The 20,479-nt window shown below is 33.5% G+C and overlaps 1 protein-coding gene across 1 annotated transcript in view; it reads right to left on the reverse strand.

Moving 5' to 3' along the window:
• The window catches only part of CNTN5 (contactin 5), a 1,102,248-nt gene that overhangs the window by 807,942 nt on the left and 273,827 nt on the right, over positions 1-20,479 (reverse strand). The window contains exon 5 of the mRNA XM_073904019.1: positions 10,511-10,626. Within this exon, the coding sequence (XP_073760120.1) occupies positions 10,511-10,565 (55 nt within the window). The 5' untranslated portion in view covers positions 10,566-10,626. The remainder of the gene's footprint in view (positions 1-10,510; positions 10,627-20,479) is intronic.

Below are 20,479 nucleotides of genomic sequence, written 5' to 3' on the forward strand. Positions count from 1 at the left end.
CTTTCTTTCTCTTTCTTTCTTTCTTTCTTTCTTTCTTTCTTTCTTTCTTTCTTTCTTTCTTTCTTCTTTCTTTCTTCCTTCTTTCTTTCTTTATTCTTTCTTTTCTTTCTTTCTTTCTTTCTTTCTTTCTTTCTTTCTTTCTTTCTTTCTTCCTTTCTTTCTTTCTTTCTTTCTTTCTTTCTTTCTTTCTTTCTTTCTTTCTTTCTTTCTTTCTTTCTTCTTTCTTCTTTCATTTTTAATGCCTATTTTCACAATATTCTGAACTAAACTAATTGCTACTTCTTTAACCCAGAACTACAGGGTATCCAAAAATACCTCAGTTTAGTTCATGGTATTAAAAGATATTAGGATGATCAGGTTAGAAAATCCAAAATTATTCATCATTTTTGGAGGTTTTCTTAACAAAAATTGCTATAACCAGAAACATAGCCTATGCCTCTCTTCACAGAAGAATCAAACAAGTAATTAATCATTTCCTTTTTCCTTTCATTTATTTAAAAATAGGTACCCATACTTATAGAAAATATTATTCTGGATCTTTTGTAAGAGACATCAAATAAAGCCACATCACCTCTGTTTTTGTAGAGTCCTGTTTTTTTTTTATTTCAGCATATAAAAATTATAATTGCAAATATGCAAGTACTAAAAGGGAAAAGATCATCACTTAAAATCATATTCATCCCTGATCTGACCCATTTGGATGATTCTGCCACACTCTAAATCTATAGGAGGGATGAGGTCATGCTGTAAGCACAGACACCATCATAAGGACATCATACGAAAACTGAAATTTCTGACAAATTTCTGTTAAAGCTACAGTGAGAATTAGTATGGAAAGTATTTTTTTCAAATGTTAGAAAAAATATTGTGGTTGATAGATATATCAAATAAATATCACCAAATATAGAAATCTACAGTTTCAAGAAATATGTAGTTGTCTTCGTTGGTTGTTAGCAAAATATTTTCCCAAATAGCTAAAATAAACTTAACCCTTTTTTAGTCTTACAATTAGGTATATATGATTTATTTTACATATGACGTATTTTAAATATTTGGGTCCTGATAAGCCTGTACATTTTATTTAAGGTCAAGGAGAACAGGATTTTTTTTATATTTCTCTGCATCTCGGTTGTGTCCAGCTTGTTTGGGATCTCATGAATGTAACTGTCTCTATATTTTATAGGCAGAATAGACCTGTATTGAATTAATGAAATTTAGCAAATGCCACTGTTTTCTTGCTGACAAATTACTCAAATTACTAAATAGAGGCAGCTCCTCAGAAGTTCATGCTAAGCAATAAAACAATCTTCCCCTAAATCGGCATATTTCACTGTTTTATTACTGTAGTAGAAATTTATCTCTGCTTAACAAATGATATCATGAACATCTGTTCACAAGTTCTTGTGGACAGTTGATACACTATGAATTTTCTGAGCATTATTTTACAATAACAAAAAGAACTAGTGTTGGTGGTTAATATTTTATTAGCAAAGATTTATCATTTTTGAAAATAATAATTTCAATAGGAGTTAGTCCAGTTGAAGAAGAATGAGATAACTTTCATGGCGCTTTCTAGATTAACAAATACTTTTGATATATTTTGCTTACTCCTTAACCAATAATCAAGTAGAAAACTTTTAATTTTTCTCATGTAAGAGAAATAACATTCAGCTGACCTAATAAATTAGTTAATACTCTCTTTACTCTCCAAAACACTGAGAACAAAACACTGAGAACAAAATATTTTTATATTATATCATGTACTCTCATTTCTCTGGGATGTTGAATCTGACTCTCTTCAGGTGATGGTTTCCTTTTTATATCACTCTAGGAATTGCTGATAATTATAGATAACTCTTAGCATTTTCTTTGCCTTTGAGATAAAAATAAATAAAACTAAATTCAAGTACACGCCTCTGCCAAACGCACACCTCCACTAACAAGGATAAATTAAAGTGTCTTCTGATTAATTACATGTCTAATACCACCAGTGCACAGCTGATAAGAGTCAACTTGTTTTTTTTGGGGGGGGGGCTGAGGTAGCCTCTATTATCATCATGACTTCCTGGGGACTGATACAATGTGCACATATATAATTTCAAAATGATCACAGAGAAGCCATAATCCATTTCTCTTTCTCAACTGCAGTAGGGCCAGTCAGACTTAATATTATCAGGCATCTGTTTTCTGTAACACTTCTCTTCTCATTTCCTTTTAAAGTTCTTAGGCAGCACTAGTGGTGGTGACAAAGTTCTGTGCTATTACCCCCCTGGCACCAAGAAGAAGGAGACGATTTGTATAAGCTTATCAATGACAGACATTCTCTGTTCAATAGTTTATCATCTTCTTAGCAAAAGGAACAAACTGTCATCTGTCCAATAAAATGAATTTAACTCAGTGAAGGAGAATGAGGTGAACGTGGAGGGAAAGATGTGTGGGTTTTTTTTTTATTATTACGTTATGTTAATCACCGTATATTACATCATTAGTTTTTGATGTAGTGTTCCATGATTCATTGTTTGCGTATAACACCCAGAGCTCCATGCAGTGCGTGCCCTCTTTAATACCCATCACCAGGCTAAAGCAGTACAGCTTACATCAGAAGCATCTGCAAGTAATTCAGGAAAAAGGAACTAGATGTAATTATGTCAGAAGAAAGTCAGTGTAACTCTGAGAACTGAGTTTCCTCTCTTGTCTCCCCTCCATGCTGTCTGATATATTGAAATCATTGCTATAAGAAGCAGCCTTCTCGTTATTCTTAAACTAGTTACCATCTATGTGTCCTTGGGTATGTGATAGAACCTCCCGAGGTCTCATCTTTATTGAGAACAAATAATACTTTACTTGCCAAGGTATAAAGAATCAAGCCACATGATCTCCAAATTATTTTTAATCCTAAAATTTTTTAATTTAGTGAGGGAGATTTTTTTCAATGTAGATGAGCTATAAATATATCTAATTTTAATAAATTAAATATTTTTTCTTAAGTTTATAACTTCGATAGAAATGCATAAACAGATTTGAGATGTTGCAAACAATATGCTGGTACTGGGGAATGAAAAAAGAATGCTTTTTCAAAATCCTTCAACCAAATGATCCTTCAACCACATGATAATGTGGGTAGTAATAACTGCATTCTAGCCTATTCTAACAATAAATAATTAATATTTGTATTTGACATATTTCACATGCACATCTCTCTTAAGCTCAGTGTCCTATCAAGTTGTTTTATTATATTTCACAAAAAGAAACATATTGTTAATGATTATTATAATACAGAATTCTAACTATTAAATATTTTAAAAGAAATTAGAATAATTACTAGCCACATTCCCAAAGGGGTATGATAATTAAAAAAACCCATTAGATAGGATATTCTGTAAAACAGAACAGAACAATTTATTTTTTGTTGTTGTGTTTGTTTAAACATGGATATTAAATGAAAAGCAATTAACAGAACCAGCAAATGTCAGTAAAGTTGCTAATAAATTCAAAGAAGGTAAATCCTGTACCATATTGCTTTCTCCCAATTGCTGCTTCCATACACATTTGAAGGATAATAAATCTTTGAAGAATCATTTTTAAAGAAAACAACATGAATTTTGACAGAGAAGTGGTTGAAATGTTGATAATTTTTGTATATACATACAGAACTAGGCTATACTAATTATGATTCCTTCCCCAATTTCATACATTCTATCAGGAAATTCTTAGATTTTATTCAAGTGAATTTATCTTATATTGATAAAAATAATTTTACTGATTTTTAAAGTTTTTTTCAAGCTCAGCTAATGAAGTTAGACCACAGTGTTCGCACTGTCACTGTATCTGAAATAAAAAGACACAAAGAAACCTTTCATCTTCTTTATTGTTAACTAAAACAGGATTATTATTTTCATATAAAATATTCATAGATATAACAAATTACATGGTAGAGCTCAAAAATGGGCATGGATATATCTTATTGCTGTATGCACACTTTATTTGAATCACTGTTGAGGTATGACTGATACACAATAGCTGTACATATTTCATGTATACAACTTGATAAGTTGGGAATAAGTATACCTCTGTGAAACCATCACCATAATCTATGCCATAAACATATCCATCATCTCCAAAAGTTTTGCCTGACCTTTTAATTTATTATTATCATGTTATTTTATTTTATTATTTTATTATTTTATTTTATTTTGTGGTAAGAACACTTAAAATGAGATTTACCCTCATGGAAAATTTTTAAGTCTGCCACTTATATAAAGAACCTATAAAGAATCTAAAATAGTCAAATTTATGGAAGCAGAGAGTAGACTAGTGGGTGCCAAAGAGCTCGAGAGAGAGGGGAAGAAAGAAGGTATTATTCCAAGGGTTTAAAGTTTAAACTATGCAAAATGCATACATCCTAGAAATCTACTGTATAGCACAATGCCTAAGTTAATATACTGTGTTCTTCAATATCTTTAAAGTGTGCTTTTGCAAACTACTCTCTTCAAGAGGTGGAATCCACTTTTTTACTCCTTGGGTCCTGTTTTGGCCTTTGTGATTTACTGTGGTCAATGAGACAATAACAAACATGACACAAAGGCTTGAAAAGTGCTCGCAGATTGGGGTTTATCCCTACTTTTGCTTCACCTATCTGAGCAACTGTGTGAAAGAGCCTGGGCTAGACTAAGAAAATCAGAGACATGATCAAGCCATTCCCATTGCCTTGGCTTAGTAGGAGCCAATTACCAGCAGTGTGAGGCTAAATACATTATCCAATGCTACTCTTTCAAACCTCATGAGGACTGCAAAGATCCGCTAAACCTGCCCAAACCAGAAGAACCACCAACCTGACACTCAGAATTGTGGGAAATAATATTTGTTGTGTGCGTGTGTTTGTGTGTGTTAGTACATTTGAGGATGGTTCATTTTGCTGCAAAAACTAACTAATGCAATATACAATCAACATGTATATTATGTATTCTGTAGATTGAATTTCTGTAAATAGTAATTTCTCTAGGCTTAAAACACATCCACAAATGTACAGACACACACACTTTTGAATTTTTATCTTTTTGAAGTTATCTGCCATTCTTTCTTTTGCCTGGTTCAACTTCCCAAAAAACAAAATATACTATAATTGTCCAATTTTCCTCCTCTACTAACCATTACACAACTCTCTGTCATAAGATTGATGTTTCCACTACTTCTTTTTTTGTTTTGTTTTTAAATTTTTATTGTTATGTTAATCACCATACATTGCATCATTAGTTTTTGATGTAGTGTTCCATGATTCACTGTTTGTGCATAACACCCAGTGCTCCACGCAGAATGTGCCCTCTTTAATACTCATCACCGGGCTAACCCATCCCCCCACCCCCTCCCCTCTAGAACCCTCAGTTTGTTTTTCAGAGTCCATCGTCTCTCATGGTTCGTTTCCCCCTCAGACTTACTCCCCTTCATTTCCCCTCCTGTTATCTTCTTCTTTTTCTTTTTTCTTAACATATGTTGCATTATTTGTTTCAGAGGTACAGATCTGTGATTCAACAGTCTTGCACAATTCACAGTGCTCACCATTGTTTCCACTACTTCTTAAGTAAAGTGCATACTTTATGTGGATTCCCTCAGCTTGTATAGAATGTTCTTTTTCTGTTGAAGGATTCTGTCTATTGCAGAGTCACACTTTACATTTAGTTTTTGTGTCTCCTTGGCTTCCTCTTTCTTTGACAGTTTCTCCAATATTCCTAGTTTTTGATGACCTTCAAATTTTTGAGGACTACTGGCCAAGTATTTCATAGAATGTCTCTCATTTGGGATTTGTCTGATATTTTTCTCATGATTAGACTGGGGATATAGATTTTAATGAGGAAAATCACAGAAGTAAGGTGCCATTCTCATCACATCATATCAAGGGTAAATGTTATCTTTGCTGATGTTGACCTTGATCATCACTGGGTTGAAGAAGGTATATCAGTTTCCTTCTCTGGAAAGTTACTTTTTTTATCCTCCTTTTCCACTCTGTAGTCTTTGCAAAGAAGAGTTTCTATGGACAGCCCACATTTAAAGGAGGGGAAAATTACCTTCCACTTCCTTGAGAAAAAGTGTTTTCATAAATTATTTGAAGTTCATCTACATGGGGAATTTGTCTATCCTTTTGATTAATTTGTTTATTCATTAACTTATTATACAAATATGGGCTTATGGGTAATTATTTTATTCTTTGGGTTATAACTCATGCTTCATTTTCTTGCTCAAATTTTTTCCAGTTTGGGCCATTGAGAACTTTTTCAGTTGGTTCCTGTGTCCCTTTGACATTCCTGCCTCATTATGTTTGTTTTTTGTTTGTTGCTTTGTTTTTTTAGCACTTCTTTACTTTCTGTTATTATAAGATACTCCCGGCTGGTCAAGTACACTTCCTGCCCCAGCCCTAGAGTTAGTCCTTCTTCAAATAGCCCTGATCACTCAACTGGAGAATAGTATTAGAAACCAAGATCTCAGCACTTTTTGTATTGATTTCTACTATATAGTACATTGCTTCTAGGCTATCTCAGATGACAGAACATGATACATGTGTGGTGTATATATATACACATTTATAATTTGGTTTTTGTTTTGTTTTGTTTTTTTAAAGATTTTATGTATTTATTAGAGAGAGAGAGCACAAGCAGGGGGAGTGGGAGAGGGAGAAGCAGAGTCCCCGCTGAGCAGGGAGCCCGATGTGGGGCTCGATCCCAGGACCCTGGGATCATGAACTGAGCCGAAGGCAGACACTTAACGACTGAGCCACCCAGGCGCCCCACATTTCTACACTGTTAATGTAACCATCTATATCTACGTTAAACTAAACATGAGTTCGTACTGAAGTCTCCAATGCTAATCCATTACCACAGGGATCATTCTAACCTCCTCTTGTTTATCTGTGACCTCCTACTCCAACAGTGAGAAACTTGGCTCCCACCCTCCACCATCCATTGACTTAATTGTTCAATTTCATGTATAGTGGGTTTAGAGTTGCTAATAATAATATTATATTACCAAAGTACAGGTTATTTAGTGGGGTTTTTTTTCTTGCTTTTACTTTTGAAGATTCATTTCCATAATTACTTAAGTCATTACCCTTATCCCCCACTGCCCCAAGTGAAGTTGTTTCATACATTTGTAATATAGTTAGATTCTCATATTCTGCCTTTCATTCTGGGATCCTCTAACCTCCTAAATTATTATTATTATTTTTAATTTGTGTACATTGATGTTTACTTTGTGTTATAAAGTTCTGTTGGTTTTGATAAATGTTTAATGACATGCATCCACCATTACAATATCACAGAGAGTGTTTTCATCACCCTAAAAAATACCTTATCTTCATTCACTTATTTAATCATCCCCTTGTCCCAACCTCTGACAATCAGTGATCTGTACAGTTTCTATAATTTTCCCTTACCAAAAGCTCACTCAGATGGAATCATGCAATATCTAGCCAGTTCAGACTGGCTTTTTTCAATTAGCAATATGCATAAAAGATTCATCCACGTGTATGAATGGTTTGATCCTTTCTTTTTACCACTGAATAGTATTGAATTATATGAAATTTACACAGTTTGTTTATCCATTCACTTATTGAAGGGCATCTTGGTTGTTTCCCATTTTTGATGGTTGTTAATAAAGCTTCTATAAACTTTTCTGTGCAGGTATTTTGTATGTGCATACATTTTAAAATCAGGTACATGTCTAGGAGTCCAGTTGCTTGATTATATGGCAAGACTATCTAGCTTTGTAAACACAGCCAAACTGTCTTCCAAGATGGCTGTGCTATTTTGCTTTTCTACCAGCAATGAATAAACATTCCTGTTTTCTATATCCTCACCAACAGTTAATACTGCTTTTACTTTTTGTGTCTATCTGGATCTTAACCATTTTGATATGTGTAGTGGTATCTCACCATTGTTTTAATCATCAGTCTCTTTTTATTTATTTATTTATTTTTTATAAGATTTTATTTATTTATTTGATAGAGAGAGATAGCAAGAGCAGGAACACAAGCAGGGGGAGTGGAAAAGGGAGAACCAGGCTTCCCGCTGAGCGGGGAACCTGATGTGGGGCTCTATCCCAGGACCCTGGGATCATGACTTGAGCCAAAGGCAGACATGTAATGACTGAGCCACCCAGGCACCCCTCATCAGTCTCTTTTTAATACAAGGCTGTAGATCACTACACAGGCTATCAATGTTTCATTGCTTTTAATAGTCAGTTTGTAAACATAGGGTTGTATAAGAGTTCTACATTTCTTAGTGAAACTCACCCAAGATAATCTATTCATTAAAAAAAAGAATAAGTAAAACAAAGAAAGAATACAGTCTTGGACTTCTCTTATTTCTTTGATCAGTTTTGCTGGTTCAAATAGCAGCAACAACATAAAATGTGTTCATGACGCATAGCTTAATTACCCTCATTTTCTGAAATAGTAATCAGGTTACTATACCAGGTAGGTCCTATAATGTAATACTTATAACAAAAGCAATAACCAGAGAAAACCTAACGAATAAAATACCAAATAATAAAATATTGAAGTGAGTATTGAATGTAAGTATCAACAACTAACAAAAACATAAAAGCTGTACTTCCAAAATAATTTGTTAAAATAAGAAGATAAAGGTGAGAGAATTTTTTGAATATAATTAACCTTGATAATATTCCCTTGCAAGTATCTAACCAATTTTTAAACAGGACCCTGGCATCATGACCTGAGCCGAAGACAGACGCTTAACGACTGAGCCACCCAGGCACCCCATACAGATGTCTTATCTTTTGGAACTGTCTATAATATCTAAATAGTAACTTACCTCCAGACTTAAGCTTGTTACTCTTATCTTACAATGTTTCATTTTACTCTATGGAGACAGCAGCACCTTGATTACCTTATGAACTGGAAATCTAGTGATTGTGTACACTGAGTATTTTCATGTTTTGAAAATGAGTATTTTCACCTCAGACTGAGTATTTTCAAGTTTCCACAACCAGAGTAGAATACCTCATCTGAAGTGACTATTTATTTGGGAGTATAATGTACCAGTACAAAAAAATAAAACTTTGGAGTGATATAAATTACAATTCTCCCTCCAACTATCATTGTCAAATTAATAAATAAAAAAAAACACTAGACTCCAGTTATATTTAAATTTTGGATAAAATAAAATATTGCATGGAACATTCTAGAACTTAATTCCTTGTTGTTTATTTGAAATTCAAACTTAACTGGACAACCTGTCTTTCATCTTGCAAGCCTACCTCTATTCCCTTTAGTTAATTTAATTTGAGGAAGATGGCATTGAGACAGTAAAAGAGAAATAAACTGGATCACTGGGGAAGATGCTAATACCATACAGAAAGAAAATAGGATAAAATATTTGAAGACTATTTACTTCTTTTTAAGGTAACCATAATATTGATGGACCAGGGTTTTCATTTAACTTTTAATGCTTTTTGTTCATGTTTTCTTACTTTTTCATGTTTTCACAGATGTATCTACCAATGTTTTCTAGAGGTTTCATCTTACCTTCCCTGTCTCTTCTTAAACCTGTTTTTCCCTATAAGCAGTGGTGCTTAATACATAATAATAATAAATTTAGAATTGTTTTGTTGTTTTTACAGTTAATTACTAGTATTTCAACAAAAGAGGCTTTTATATATCTTCCAAAGGCATTCAGATACATGCAAATATGTTAGTTATTACATTTAAACATAAAACATGCAGTTATAACTGAAATAATAAATTAATCTAAATTGAGGATTCCTCTTTGTTTTTAAAGAAGACTCATCCATCATACATAGTTGAAGTTACATACATAGCACTTAATAAAACAACATAACTATTGAGTTAAATCAACCTATAAATGTTACATGTATAAGCATTTACATCATCACTACCATTTAATTTCTAGACATTCTTAAAAACTTATGGCATATTAATTTTTAGCATTAATATAGTATTATTCCAAAGAACATAAACTACTTTTTCAGAGTAAAAGATATCATTTTAGATCCAAGATATAGAACAATAAGATTGATCAAAACAAAGTTAGATAAACTGAAACAACCAAACAAATTCATTGTGTTGGAGATGGCTTTAAATGTTTGTGTGTGTGTGAGTATAGTAAATCCAGCATGATTCTGTCTTTATATGGTAAAATTTAGCATTGTAATGAGACATTTTTACAATTACTTGCTGTAAATGATATATATATATTACTCAGTCTTCTAAAGGCTAATAATAGCTTACATTGTAAATGAAAGCCAATGGGGTGGGAAGGATACTCATTTTATTAACGTTCATACAGTATTTTCCTAGGTACCTTATTATATTGAATTGCTTATGACTTTTTGCAATGTTAACAAAATTTTAAGAATTGTTTTTCTTTCTTTTGCTGAAAAGTATAACTTCTGATATAAATTTAAATGAACGCCTGAGGATATTTTGTAATGAAGATTTTAATATATTTTTGTTATTTGATATGTACAGCAAGATTCTTACCTGAAAGACACCCAGCTACTGACAGAAACAGAATTAGTTTCCAAGAGGAAGCCATCCTTGGTTACTAGGGTATCTTGTGTCTCAGTGTGTTGAGCAGTTTCTCATTAAAGAATGCCCTGTTGAAATAAATAACAGTTTTCAAAAACTGAAAAAACAGAAAAGTAGACAAACACAAACCAACTCAAAAATATCACAGTAAAATGATAAATACCTTATATTGCAAAGGTCAGATTATATATACTTGGATATTGACAGCAATAATAAAATGCATTAAAATTAATCTAATGCACAACACAAAAACTTCAGAGAAGTGATAAACTTTCCTTAACACATTTATTTATATTGAATACTCCCTTACAGAAAATAAAAACATCAGGTTCTAATGGGGATGATTTTTCCTCACAGGGAATGTAGAATAGCCATATTTATTACATTAGACAAATTATTGGACTAGAAAAATAGGGTAGAAAACCCAGTTATATTAATATATACTCCTCTGGTCTAGAACATAACGAATGATCATTTAGCCAAGTGATTTTACACATTGTGACTGTAGCTCATCTAAACCCCCACAGGAAATTTCCTCACTTAATTATTAATGTCAACTGCCTTTGTTTATAACTCCTGTGATTATCTGCACTGTGTTATATATCCCTCCTTTGATATTTCTCTCAGCATCTTTTGCTAGCCAGAATCTGAAGGAAATATTTTTTTGTGAATATTTAACATTTTTGTCTAATGGCATTTTTATAACAATGATGAGTGTAGCACATAAATATTGTTTGGTTCCATTATTTGTCTTGAAAGATATGATAAACATAAAAAGTATAAAATTCTAGCATGAAACTTCCTGCAAGAACTTGATAAATGTGCATTAGAAATTCCTATAATATACAAGTAACTTCTGAGTTTTCAAGTGTCAGTTAGTGGTGTACTTCTTAGCTCAAACTGATTAAATTGGGACATAATTGTACAGTGTGCTAATAATTTTTAAATAACAATTGCTTCTTGGTAACTGTTTCCATCCTATAGACTTAAAAGTTCAGATTATCTCTACATTTTAGAAAAATTCTTAAATATATAGGCAAGCATGTCCCCACCCCCCCCACCTCTGGCTAGATAATAATTTGATATAGTCATACCCATACAGGGAAATCTATTAGTGAATCTTTACCTGAATAATGTTAGTCTCATTTCATTTATATTTTTAAGTCTAAGCCTTGGTAATCTATTTGAATTACATGGTTAGAAATCACAAGTGGAGAAGAACGTTAATAACAACTAATAATGGCTAATTTACAGCCATCTACCAAAAAAAGAGAGAATTTTCACTCTTTCTTCTAAGAAATATCAGAAACAAAGACAATTTGAAGCACAAAAAATATCTTATCACTAATTTTTATAATTAAATAAATTTTCATCATTTATATACTGTTTATTTTACCAGAAAGGAAAAGAAGAAACTTACCAGTTCCCACACAAATATTAGAGAGATTCAGAGTTGCTAGAACTACAGCTATGATTCATGAGAACTGCACATGTGAATTAGTGAATTTTCAACCCATGTTGAAATGGTCTTTTCTCAGATTGTGAAATCTGAGACATTGATGTAGTTTTGCTTCACTTGTTTTGATGAGCTTTTGTTCAGTCCATGTCCCCCAAACTGGTATTTTCCCTATTTGCAACGTCCTCTGTTGTGTTAACCATTCTTCATCAACAAATGCAAATGTTTTCAGAGCACTTACATGCTGTACGTTGGGAAAGTCAAAGAGAAAACACACACATGTGCACACACATACATACACATATACCACAGAAGTTTATCACAGGCTATGAATCAAATAAGTGGGATACTGTAAATATACTACTAATATAGAGCTATTAAAGGGAGAATCTATTCATAAAACTGGCAGAAGTTGGGAATAAAACAGAGGGCTCTTCAGTAAAATTTCAAGAAGACATTGATCTTGGACAAATATCGTATTGTTGAATGGGACAATGCAGGGAGATTAACAATGAGCACATGAATAAATAAATCAATATCAGAGATTGATCCATACTATGATAGAATTAACACAGAGTAAAGAGACAGTCAGAGGATAGACGGGGCTACTTTAGTAGGGGTTCACAGAAGCAATTTCTGATAAGATGACAGTTGACTATTACTGTTTTCAACATGTCATTATTGAATAATCCTTATGTATATAACCCAGGTACATCTGTTTTTTCAATTCTAAAAAAAAAATGGTACACTGAATTTTATTACTAAAAGAAATTAAAAATCTCTTCAAATAAAAAAAATAGCGTGTGTGTGTGTGTGTGTGTGTGTGTGTGTGTGATCATTTTCCAGCATTAATGGTTGCTTAATGGGGCTAAAACACAATCATAGATCGTTAAAAGCCATTCTTTAAGACACCTAAAGATTATTTTCCTTTCCTTCTTTTTTATTATCTCTCTCAATTTTTTTTCTCAAGTAAAAGTAAAAAGTAAAATAAATTATCTTTAGGTTCTGAAATATGTAAACTTTTAAATAGTAAGCAAACAAAAAAGTCCCAACAATATCCTTAATACAGATATTAAGAAAATGTTTTCGGGGCGCCTGAGTGGCTCAGTTGGTTAAGCGACTGCCTTCGGCTCAGGTCATGATCCCGGAGGCCTGGGATCGAGTCCCACATCGGGCTCCCCCTTCTCTGTGGGGAACCTGCTTCTCCCTCTGCCTCTGCCTGCCACTCCCCCTGCTTGTGCTCACTTTGTCTTTCTCTCTCTATGTCAAATAAATAAAATCTTTAAAAAAAAAAAAAAAGAAAATGTTTTCTTTTCTTTATTGTTTTAATTCCACTATAGTTAACATGCAGTGTTATCTTAGTTAACACTGTAGTGATTCAACAATTCTGTACATTATTCAGTGCTCATCATGGTAAGTGTACTCTTTAATCCCCATCACCTATTTCACTCATCCTTCCACCCACCTCCTCTCTAGTAGCCATCAGTTTGTTCTCTATAATTAAGAGTCTGTTTACTGGTTTCTCTCTCTCTCTTTTTTCCTTTGCTCATTTGTTTCTTAAATTCCACATATGAATGAAATCACATGGCATTTGTCTTTCACTGACTGACTTATTTCGCTTAGCACTATACTCTCTATCTCCGTCCATGTTGTTACAAATGAAAAGATTTCATTCTTCTTATAGCTGAATGATACTCCATTATATATACATATATACCACTTCTTCTTTTCCCATTATTGATAGACACTTGGGCTGCTTCCATAATTTGGCTATAGCAAATAGTGCTGTGATAAACATAGTAGTGCATATATTGTTTTGAGTTAGTGGTTTGTATTCTTTGGATAAATGCCCAATACTGTGATTACTGGATCATATGGTAGTTTTATTCTATTCTTAACTTTTTGAGGAACTTCCATATTGTCTTCCATAGTGGCTGCACCAGTATGCATTCCCACCAGTAGCACAAGAGGGTTCCTTTTCCCACATCTTTGCCAAGACTCGCTGTTTCTTATGTTGTTGATTTTAGCCATTCTGACAGGTGTGAGGTAATATCTCACTGTAGTTTTGATTTGAATTTCTTTGATGATGAGTGTTGTTGACCATCTTTTCATGTGTCTGTGGGCCATCTGTATGTCTTTGGAGAAATGGCCATTCATGTCATCTGCCCATTTTAATTAGATTATTTGTTTTCTGGGGTGTTGAGTTGCATATGTTCTTCATATATTTTGGATACTAACCCTTTATCAGATATATCATTTGCAAATATCTTCTTCATTCTGTAGGTTGTCTTTTAGTTTTGTTGATGAAATATGTTAACTTTTTTATATGCCTCTCTTGAAAACACAATTATTCTCATGACTTTAATAAAGTGCTTGTATCAAAATAATAAAATAATGTAATTATGCAGACATACAGTATATTAAGTTCCTACTACATGTCAGGTTAAATTATAATCAGTTAATAAATTTTACTAAAGAACACCAAGATGTATATTTAGAAATACCTTAATGGAAACTGGCAGCTGTACAAAAACTGTTGTTCATCAAAAGATTGAAAATCCATAAATACTAATTGGGGAACCACTAATCAGATACAGTTTTTAAACCTCACATTTTAAAAGAGTTTATTTCAATGTTTAGAATATAATTATCACTGTTAAATGATAGTAATAATTGGTGATACTATTATCACCTGTGATAGTTAAAGAAAAATGTATGAAATGGCATCATATTACTTTGCAAATTTTTACTTGAATTATTGTAAATATTTGCAAGTAAAGGAAAATAAGTAGGTATTTGTATTATCATAAATTTTGAATAATAAATACATTGTGCAGTTGAATGTGTAGGTAAGTACTTAAAAGCATCGCATCTTTTTTTTTTTTTTAAAGATTTTATCTATTTACGGGTGCCTGGGTGGCTCAGTTGGTTAAGCAACTGCCTTCGGCTCAGGTCATGATCCTGGAGTCCTGGGATTGAGTACCGCATCGGGCTCCCTGCTCAGCAGGGAGTCTGCTTCTCCCTCTGACCCTCCCCCCTCTCATGCTCTCTCTCTTTCTCATTCTCTCTCTCTCAAGTAAATAGATAAAATCTTTTTTTTTAAAGATTTTATCTATTTATTTGAGAGAGAGAGAATGAGAGATAGAGAGCATGAGAGGGAAGAGGGTCAGAGGGAGAAGCAGACTCCCTGCTGAGCAGGGAGCCTGATATGGGACTCGATAAAAAAAAAAAAAAAAAAAAAAAAAAAAAAAAGGCAGTTGCTTAACCAACTGAGCCACCCAGGCATCCCAATAACATCACATCTTTATTGGAATTCTAAATAGAAATGCTGAACATGTGTTATGTAAAATCAATTAAGGGATGATATGTTGCTATTTGAATAAAAGTTTTTTTGAAAAAGATGTACATATTAAAACTGCCTTGTGAATGATACTTAGATGTGAGTGTGTAGAGAGAGCGATTTCTATTATTTCCTGTTGATCTCTCTTTCTAGTTCTCTAGCAATGATTTTCTACTTATAAGCTATTTTAAAACATAATTATAATTTGAAACGTAAATCAGGCTATATCATATCCCTGTTTCAGGGGCTTATTCTTAAAATCTAAATTCCTTATATAGTCTGCAAAATGACATATATAGTCTAGTCCTTGCCTAATTTTCTGACTTCATCTTCTAGCACCCTAGACTCCATTCCCACAACACTGACTTTCTTGATGCTCCTCAAATATGCCAAGCACTCATTGTTTCCTTTGCCTGTACCCCTCCACCATCAGTTCTTCCCAGACTGGATAACTTTAAATCATTAAAGGCTCTACTCCTCAGGCTTTTCTTGATCTTTCTTCTTTTTTATTTTGTTTTATTTTATTTTATATTTTTTATTATTATGTTAATCACCATACATTACATCATTAGTTTTTGATGTAGTGTTCCATGATTCACTGTTTGCGTATAACACCCAGTGCTCCATGCAGAACGTGCCCTCTTTAATACCCATCACCAGACTAATCCTTCCCCTCAAGCCCCTCCCCTATAGAACCCTCAGTTTCTCAGAGTCCATAGTCTCTCATGGTTCGTCTCCTGCTCCGATTTCCCCCCCTTCATTCTTCCCCTCCTGCTATCTTCTTCTTTTTTCTTTTTTAAACATATAATGTATTATTTGTTTCAGAGGTACAGGTCTGTGATTCAATAGTTTGATCTTTCTTCTTAAATAGGAAGTCCCTCCCCACCCCACTTCCTGTCAGCCCTGTCACTGGTTTTTCATACATTACCCTGCCTTATTTTTCTTCTTATAAATTATCAGTGCTTGAGGTTTTGCTATTTATTTATTTTCTTATTAATTATCTTTTTCTCCTACTGGGATGTGATGTCATGAAAGCAAGAATTTTTGTCTTGTTCATCATTGTAGACTCAGCATCTAGAACAGAGCATATTTGGTTTTAATAGTTATATGATTATTATTTTTGAATAATAATTATTGGATAAACTGGAATCTCTGGTAAATAAATTATTTGAACAAAGCAACACAAGAAGAAGTTAATACTGGCAGCAGCTACCATTTGTAAAATTCTATGTGCTAGGCATGATATTATGCACTCTACCTACACAACCTCTATAAATTAACTTGACACTTTTTATTGATTAAGATAACTTGCCCAAGATCACACAGCTAGTGAAAGTCATAACTGCGGTAAAAATAATGTTGACCTTTAAGAACCATCATCTCTACAAAACTTCACAATAATATCTACAAAAGTTTCTAGAAGCTCTCCTATCTGACATAATTGGGACTGGTACTGAGTGAATTTAAAACACTAATTAAAAAAAATAATACAGACATACCTTAAATGTTATAATTTAACTAATCTAATTTAACTCCATATTTTTTGGCCTATCTTATTATATAGGAATGAGTTTTTTTTCTGTGTACCAATATTCTGATGGAAAAAATCCTATCTTTTATCTCAAATTATGTATTATTACTATGTAAGTTCTGCCTGTAACACATCATATACAATTTTGAATTTCTTCCAAGTGTTATAATGCCATGTGAAGTGGTCTGATGATAGCATCCTAGAAGGTTTTTATTTTTATACAGTTGCCTCATACACACCTATTTTTATAGCATTTCCTAAGTCACTTATTTTATTGAGTTTGTTCAAGATACTAGTTTTTGTAGTTTTAAAAATCTTTTTTTTTTCCATAGAACCAAATGTTCTCACTGTTGGTGCACTCATATGACATTAACCTGAATAATATGTATTTGAATTACCTAATTACATCAACAGGTACAACTTCCATAAACAGCATAAACACAACTGAATCTTGGTAAGTATGCAATTTACATAGTGACAGTGAGTAAACTACAGATAAGCCCACTTAACCATCAGCATCTAACTTATCCTGAATTATTTTTATTTATGGACACAATAAAGGTTGTTACTTGGCAAATTAGAACAGAGGAGTAAAAGTGTTTCTACACTGATTGGCATGTGACAGGGCTACAATATGAGGGATCTGGATGTAAATTTTGGTAAAAGAAGTAAAATAATCAAATATATCTTTTTTCTGTGTACCTTATGCTACATCTCAACCATGACTCTTTACTAAAAATGGAGCTAGTGGCACTTTTGCTTGGAAGATATCCTTTATTTATTTTTTATTATGTTATGTTAATCACCATACATTACATCATTAGTTTTTGATGTAGTGTTCCATGATTCATTGTTTGCATATAACACCCAGTGCTCCATGCAGTACATGCCCTCTTTAATACCCATCACCAGGCTAACCCATCCCCGCCCCCTGCCAGAACCCTCAGTTTGTTACTCAGAGTCCACAGTCTCTCACGGTTTATCTCCCCCTCCGATTTCTCCCCCTTCACTTCTCCCTTCCTACTATTGGAAGATATCCTTTAAAGGATAAGCAAGGATAGGACCGAACTCAAGGGGGTAGGGGGCATTCAAAGTCTTTTATGGGGAATTGTATTTTATATGTCCTTGAAGTGCATTTGGACAAAACAACAGGCAATAGATAATAAGATGCAACAGAAGATATAGGCTCAGTTGGTTAAGCATCTTCCTTTGGCTCAGGTCATGATCCCAGGGACCTGGGATCAAGTCCCACACTGGACTTCTTGCTCAGTGGAGATCCTGCTTCTCCCTCTCTCTCTGCAGCTACCCCTGCTCGTGGACACGCTCTCCTTCTCTCTCTCTCTCCGGCAAATAATAAATGAAATCTTTTAAAGAAGATCTAGCAGAAAACAAATTTTTAAAAGTAAAGAAAAGAAAACTGTGTGTGTTGGTCTTGTTATGTTTGCTATCATATATCCCTTGAAGACCAAGCAGCAATGCCAGGAAAAGAGACTTCTTGCTTTCAAACACAACCAGAGTGAGTTGTGATATTGTGAATCACAAGAAAATAAATTGCACTTTTGTTTCGTGGACAAAGAACTATGGGTTGTAGATATAAGATGGAGTTCATAGTGTTTACATAAATTCGGAGGTTTGGTTTACTACAGTGTGTAATTAAGCATGGCTGTGGTCTATTTTCCTCATCCTTTTAAGTTCAAAAACTTCCTTTGACTTCACAGAACCTACTTCATGGAAAGAAAAACAGTAAATATTTAAGAAGGAGCAGCACTAGTCTCTGAGACTTCAAGTCAACTTTGTAATTTTAGTTAAAACAGAAGAGTAGAGAAAAATATACCTCAAGATTATTTAATAATATAGAGTGCCCTTAACAGAGATGGGAACCAGAAAAGAAAGAAAAAAAAAAAAAAACACCACTCTAAGGAACTGGTGCCCGAAATATTCCATGATTCCCATCGGCTATTGATTGGTAAAAGGAGTGTGAAGACAGAACCATAGCAGATTGATCTGACACTAACCTCCATGTAAATTTTGACAGGACTCGCGTTGTGTCCCAATCTTGAATATCATTCTATGGCCAGGTAATAGAAGATTTCCTTTTCCAATAATTTGGAAACTAGACACGATGACAAAGCTTCCTTCTTAAAATAATACAAAGTATAAAGTACTTTAAAATGTCTAAATGCATTAGTTTAGATGGAAAAACTTACTAAAGAGCAAAATGAGATAAAAACAGCAAGCTGAGAAATGGAGCTAACTTTTACTGTTAGGTCATTTATCAAATCCCTGTGAACTTCACCTTGGTGTTCATGACTTCTCTGAGAGTTTGGGAACCAAAATCAAAGTCTAGGGCCCACAAGGGTGGGTGTTCAAATAGGAAACTCCATATATCTAGAATCCCAAAGGGTTTCAAATTCATATTTGGGGTAAACTAGAAACATCCCTCCAGAGAGTTATTCTACCCACAGAATAGGAAAAGAAAAATTTCAGGCTGTTGGTGGGAATGCAAGCTGGTGCAGCCACTCTGGAAAACAGTATGGATGTTCCTCAAAAATTTGAAAATAGAGCTACCCTATGACATGCAATTGCACTACTAGGTATTTACACCAAAGATACAAATGTAGTGATCCAAAAAGGCACCTGCACCCCAATGTCTATAGCAGCAATTTCCACAATAGTGAAACTATGGAAAGAGCTCAGATGTCCATGGACCGATAAATGGATAAAGAAAATGTGAGCTAGCTAGCTAGCTAGCTAGATAGATACACAAACACACAATGGAATACTACTCAGCCATCAAAAAATGAAATCTTGCCATTTGCAATGATGTGGATAGAACTAGAGGGTATTATGCTAAGTGAAATAAGTCAATCAGAGAAAGGTAATTATCATATGATTTCATATGTGGAATTTAAGAAACAAAACAGAGGATCTTAGGGTAAAACAAGGAAAATTAAACAAGACTAAATCTGAGAGGTAAACAAACTATTAATTGAATTTAAATAAAAAAAATTCAGTCTTTGCAAATGGCAAGATTTCATTTTTTGATGGCCGTGTAATATTCTATTGGATCATAGGGGAAAAGAGGGAAAAATAAAACAAGATGAAACCAGAAAGGGAGACAAACCCATAAGAGACTCTTAATCTCAGGAAACAAACTGAGGGTTGCTGGATTAGAGGGGGGGGTGGGAGGAATGGGGTAGCTGGTTGACGGATATTGGGGAGAGTATGTGCCTTGGTGAGTGCTGTGAATTGTGTAAGACTGATGAATCACAGACCTGTACCCCTGAAACAAATAATACATTACATGTTAATAAAAATATCTCAGTCTTAAACCATAAGACTAGATGGAAAGAGAAAAGAAAATTTCATTGTGAAAAATTCATAGTCAATATTCACAATATACACAGGAAAACAAATCACTATGAGTGACAGTCAACAGAAACAATAAGTCAGAATCAGATTTGCAAAGACTTTAGATATTTGGCATTTCAGACAAAGTTTATAAAACAAATATATATGATTTGTTTTTAAACATAAAGGAATTGGCATTATGAAAAAGAAGAAACAAAGATAAAGAAATGGTCTAGAATGCAG

This window comes from Callorhinus ursinus, unplaced genomic scaffold (genome assembly GCF_003265705.2).
Source record: "Callorhinus ursinus isolate GAN/ISIS: 27379988/994484 unplaced genomic scaffold, GSC_fseal_2.0 scaffold19, whole genome shotgun sequence".
In the NCBI taxonomy this organism is placed as follows: Eukaryota; Metazoa; Chordata; class Mammalia; order Carnivora; family Otariidae; genus Callorhinus; species Callorhinus ursinus.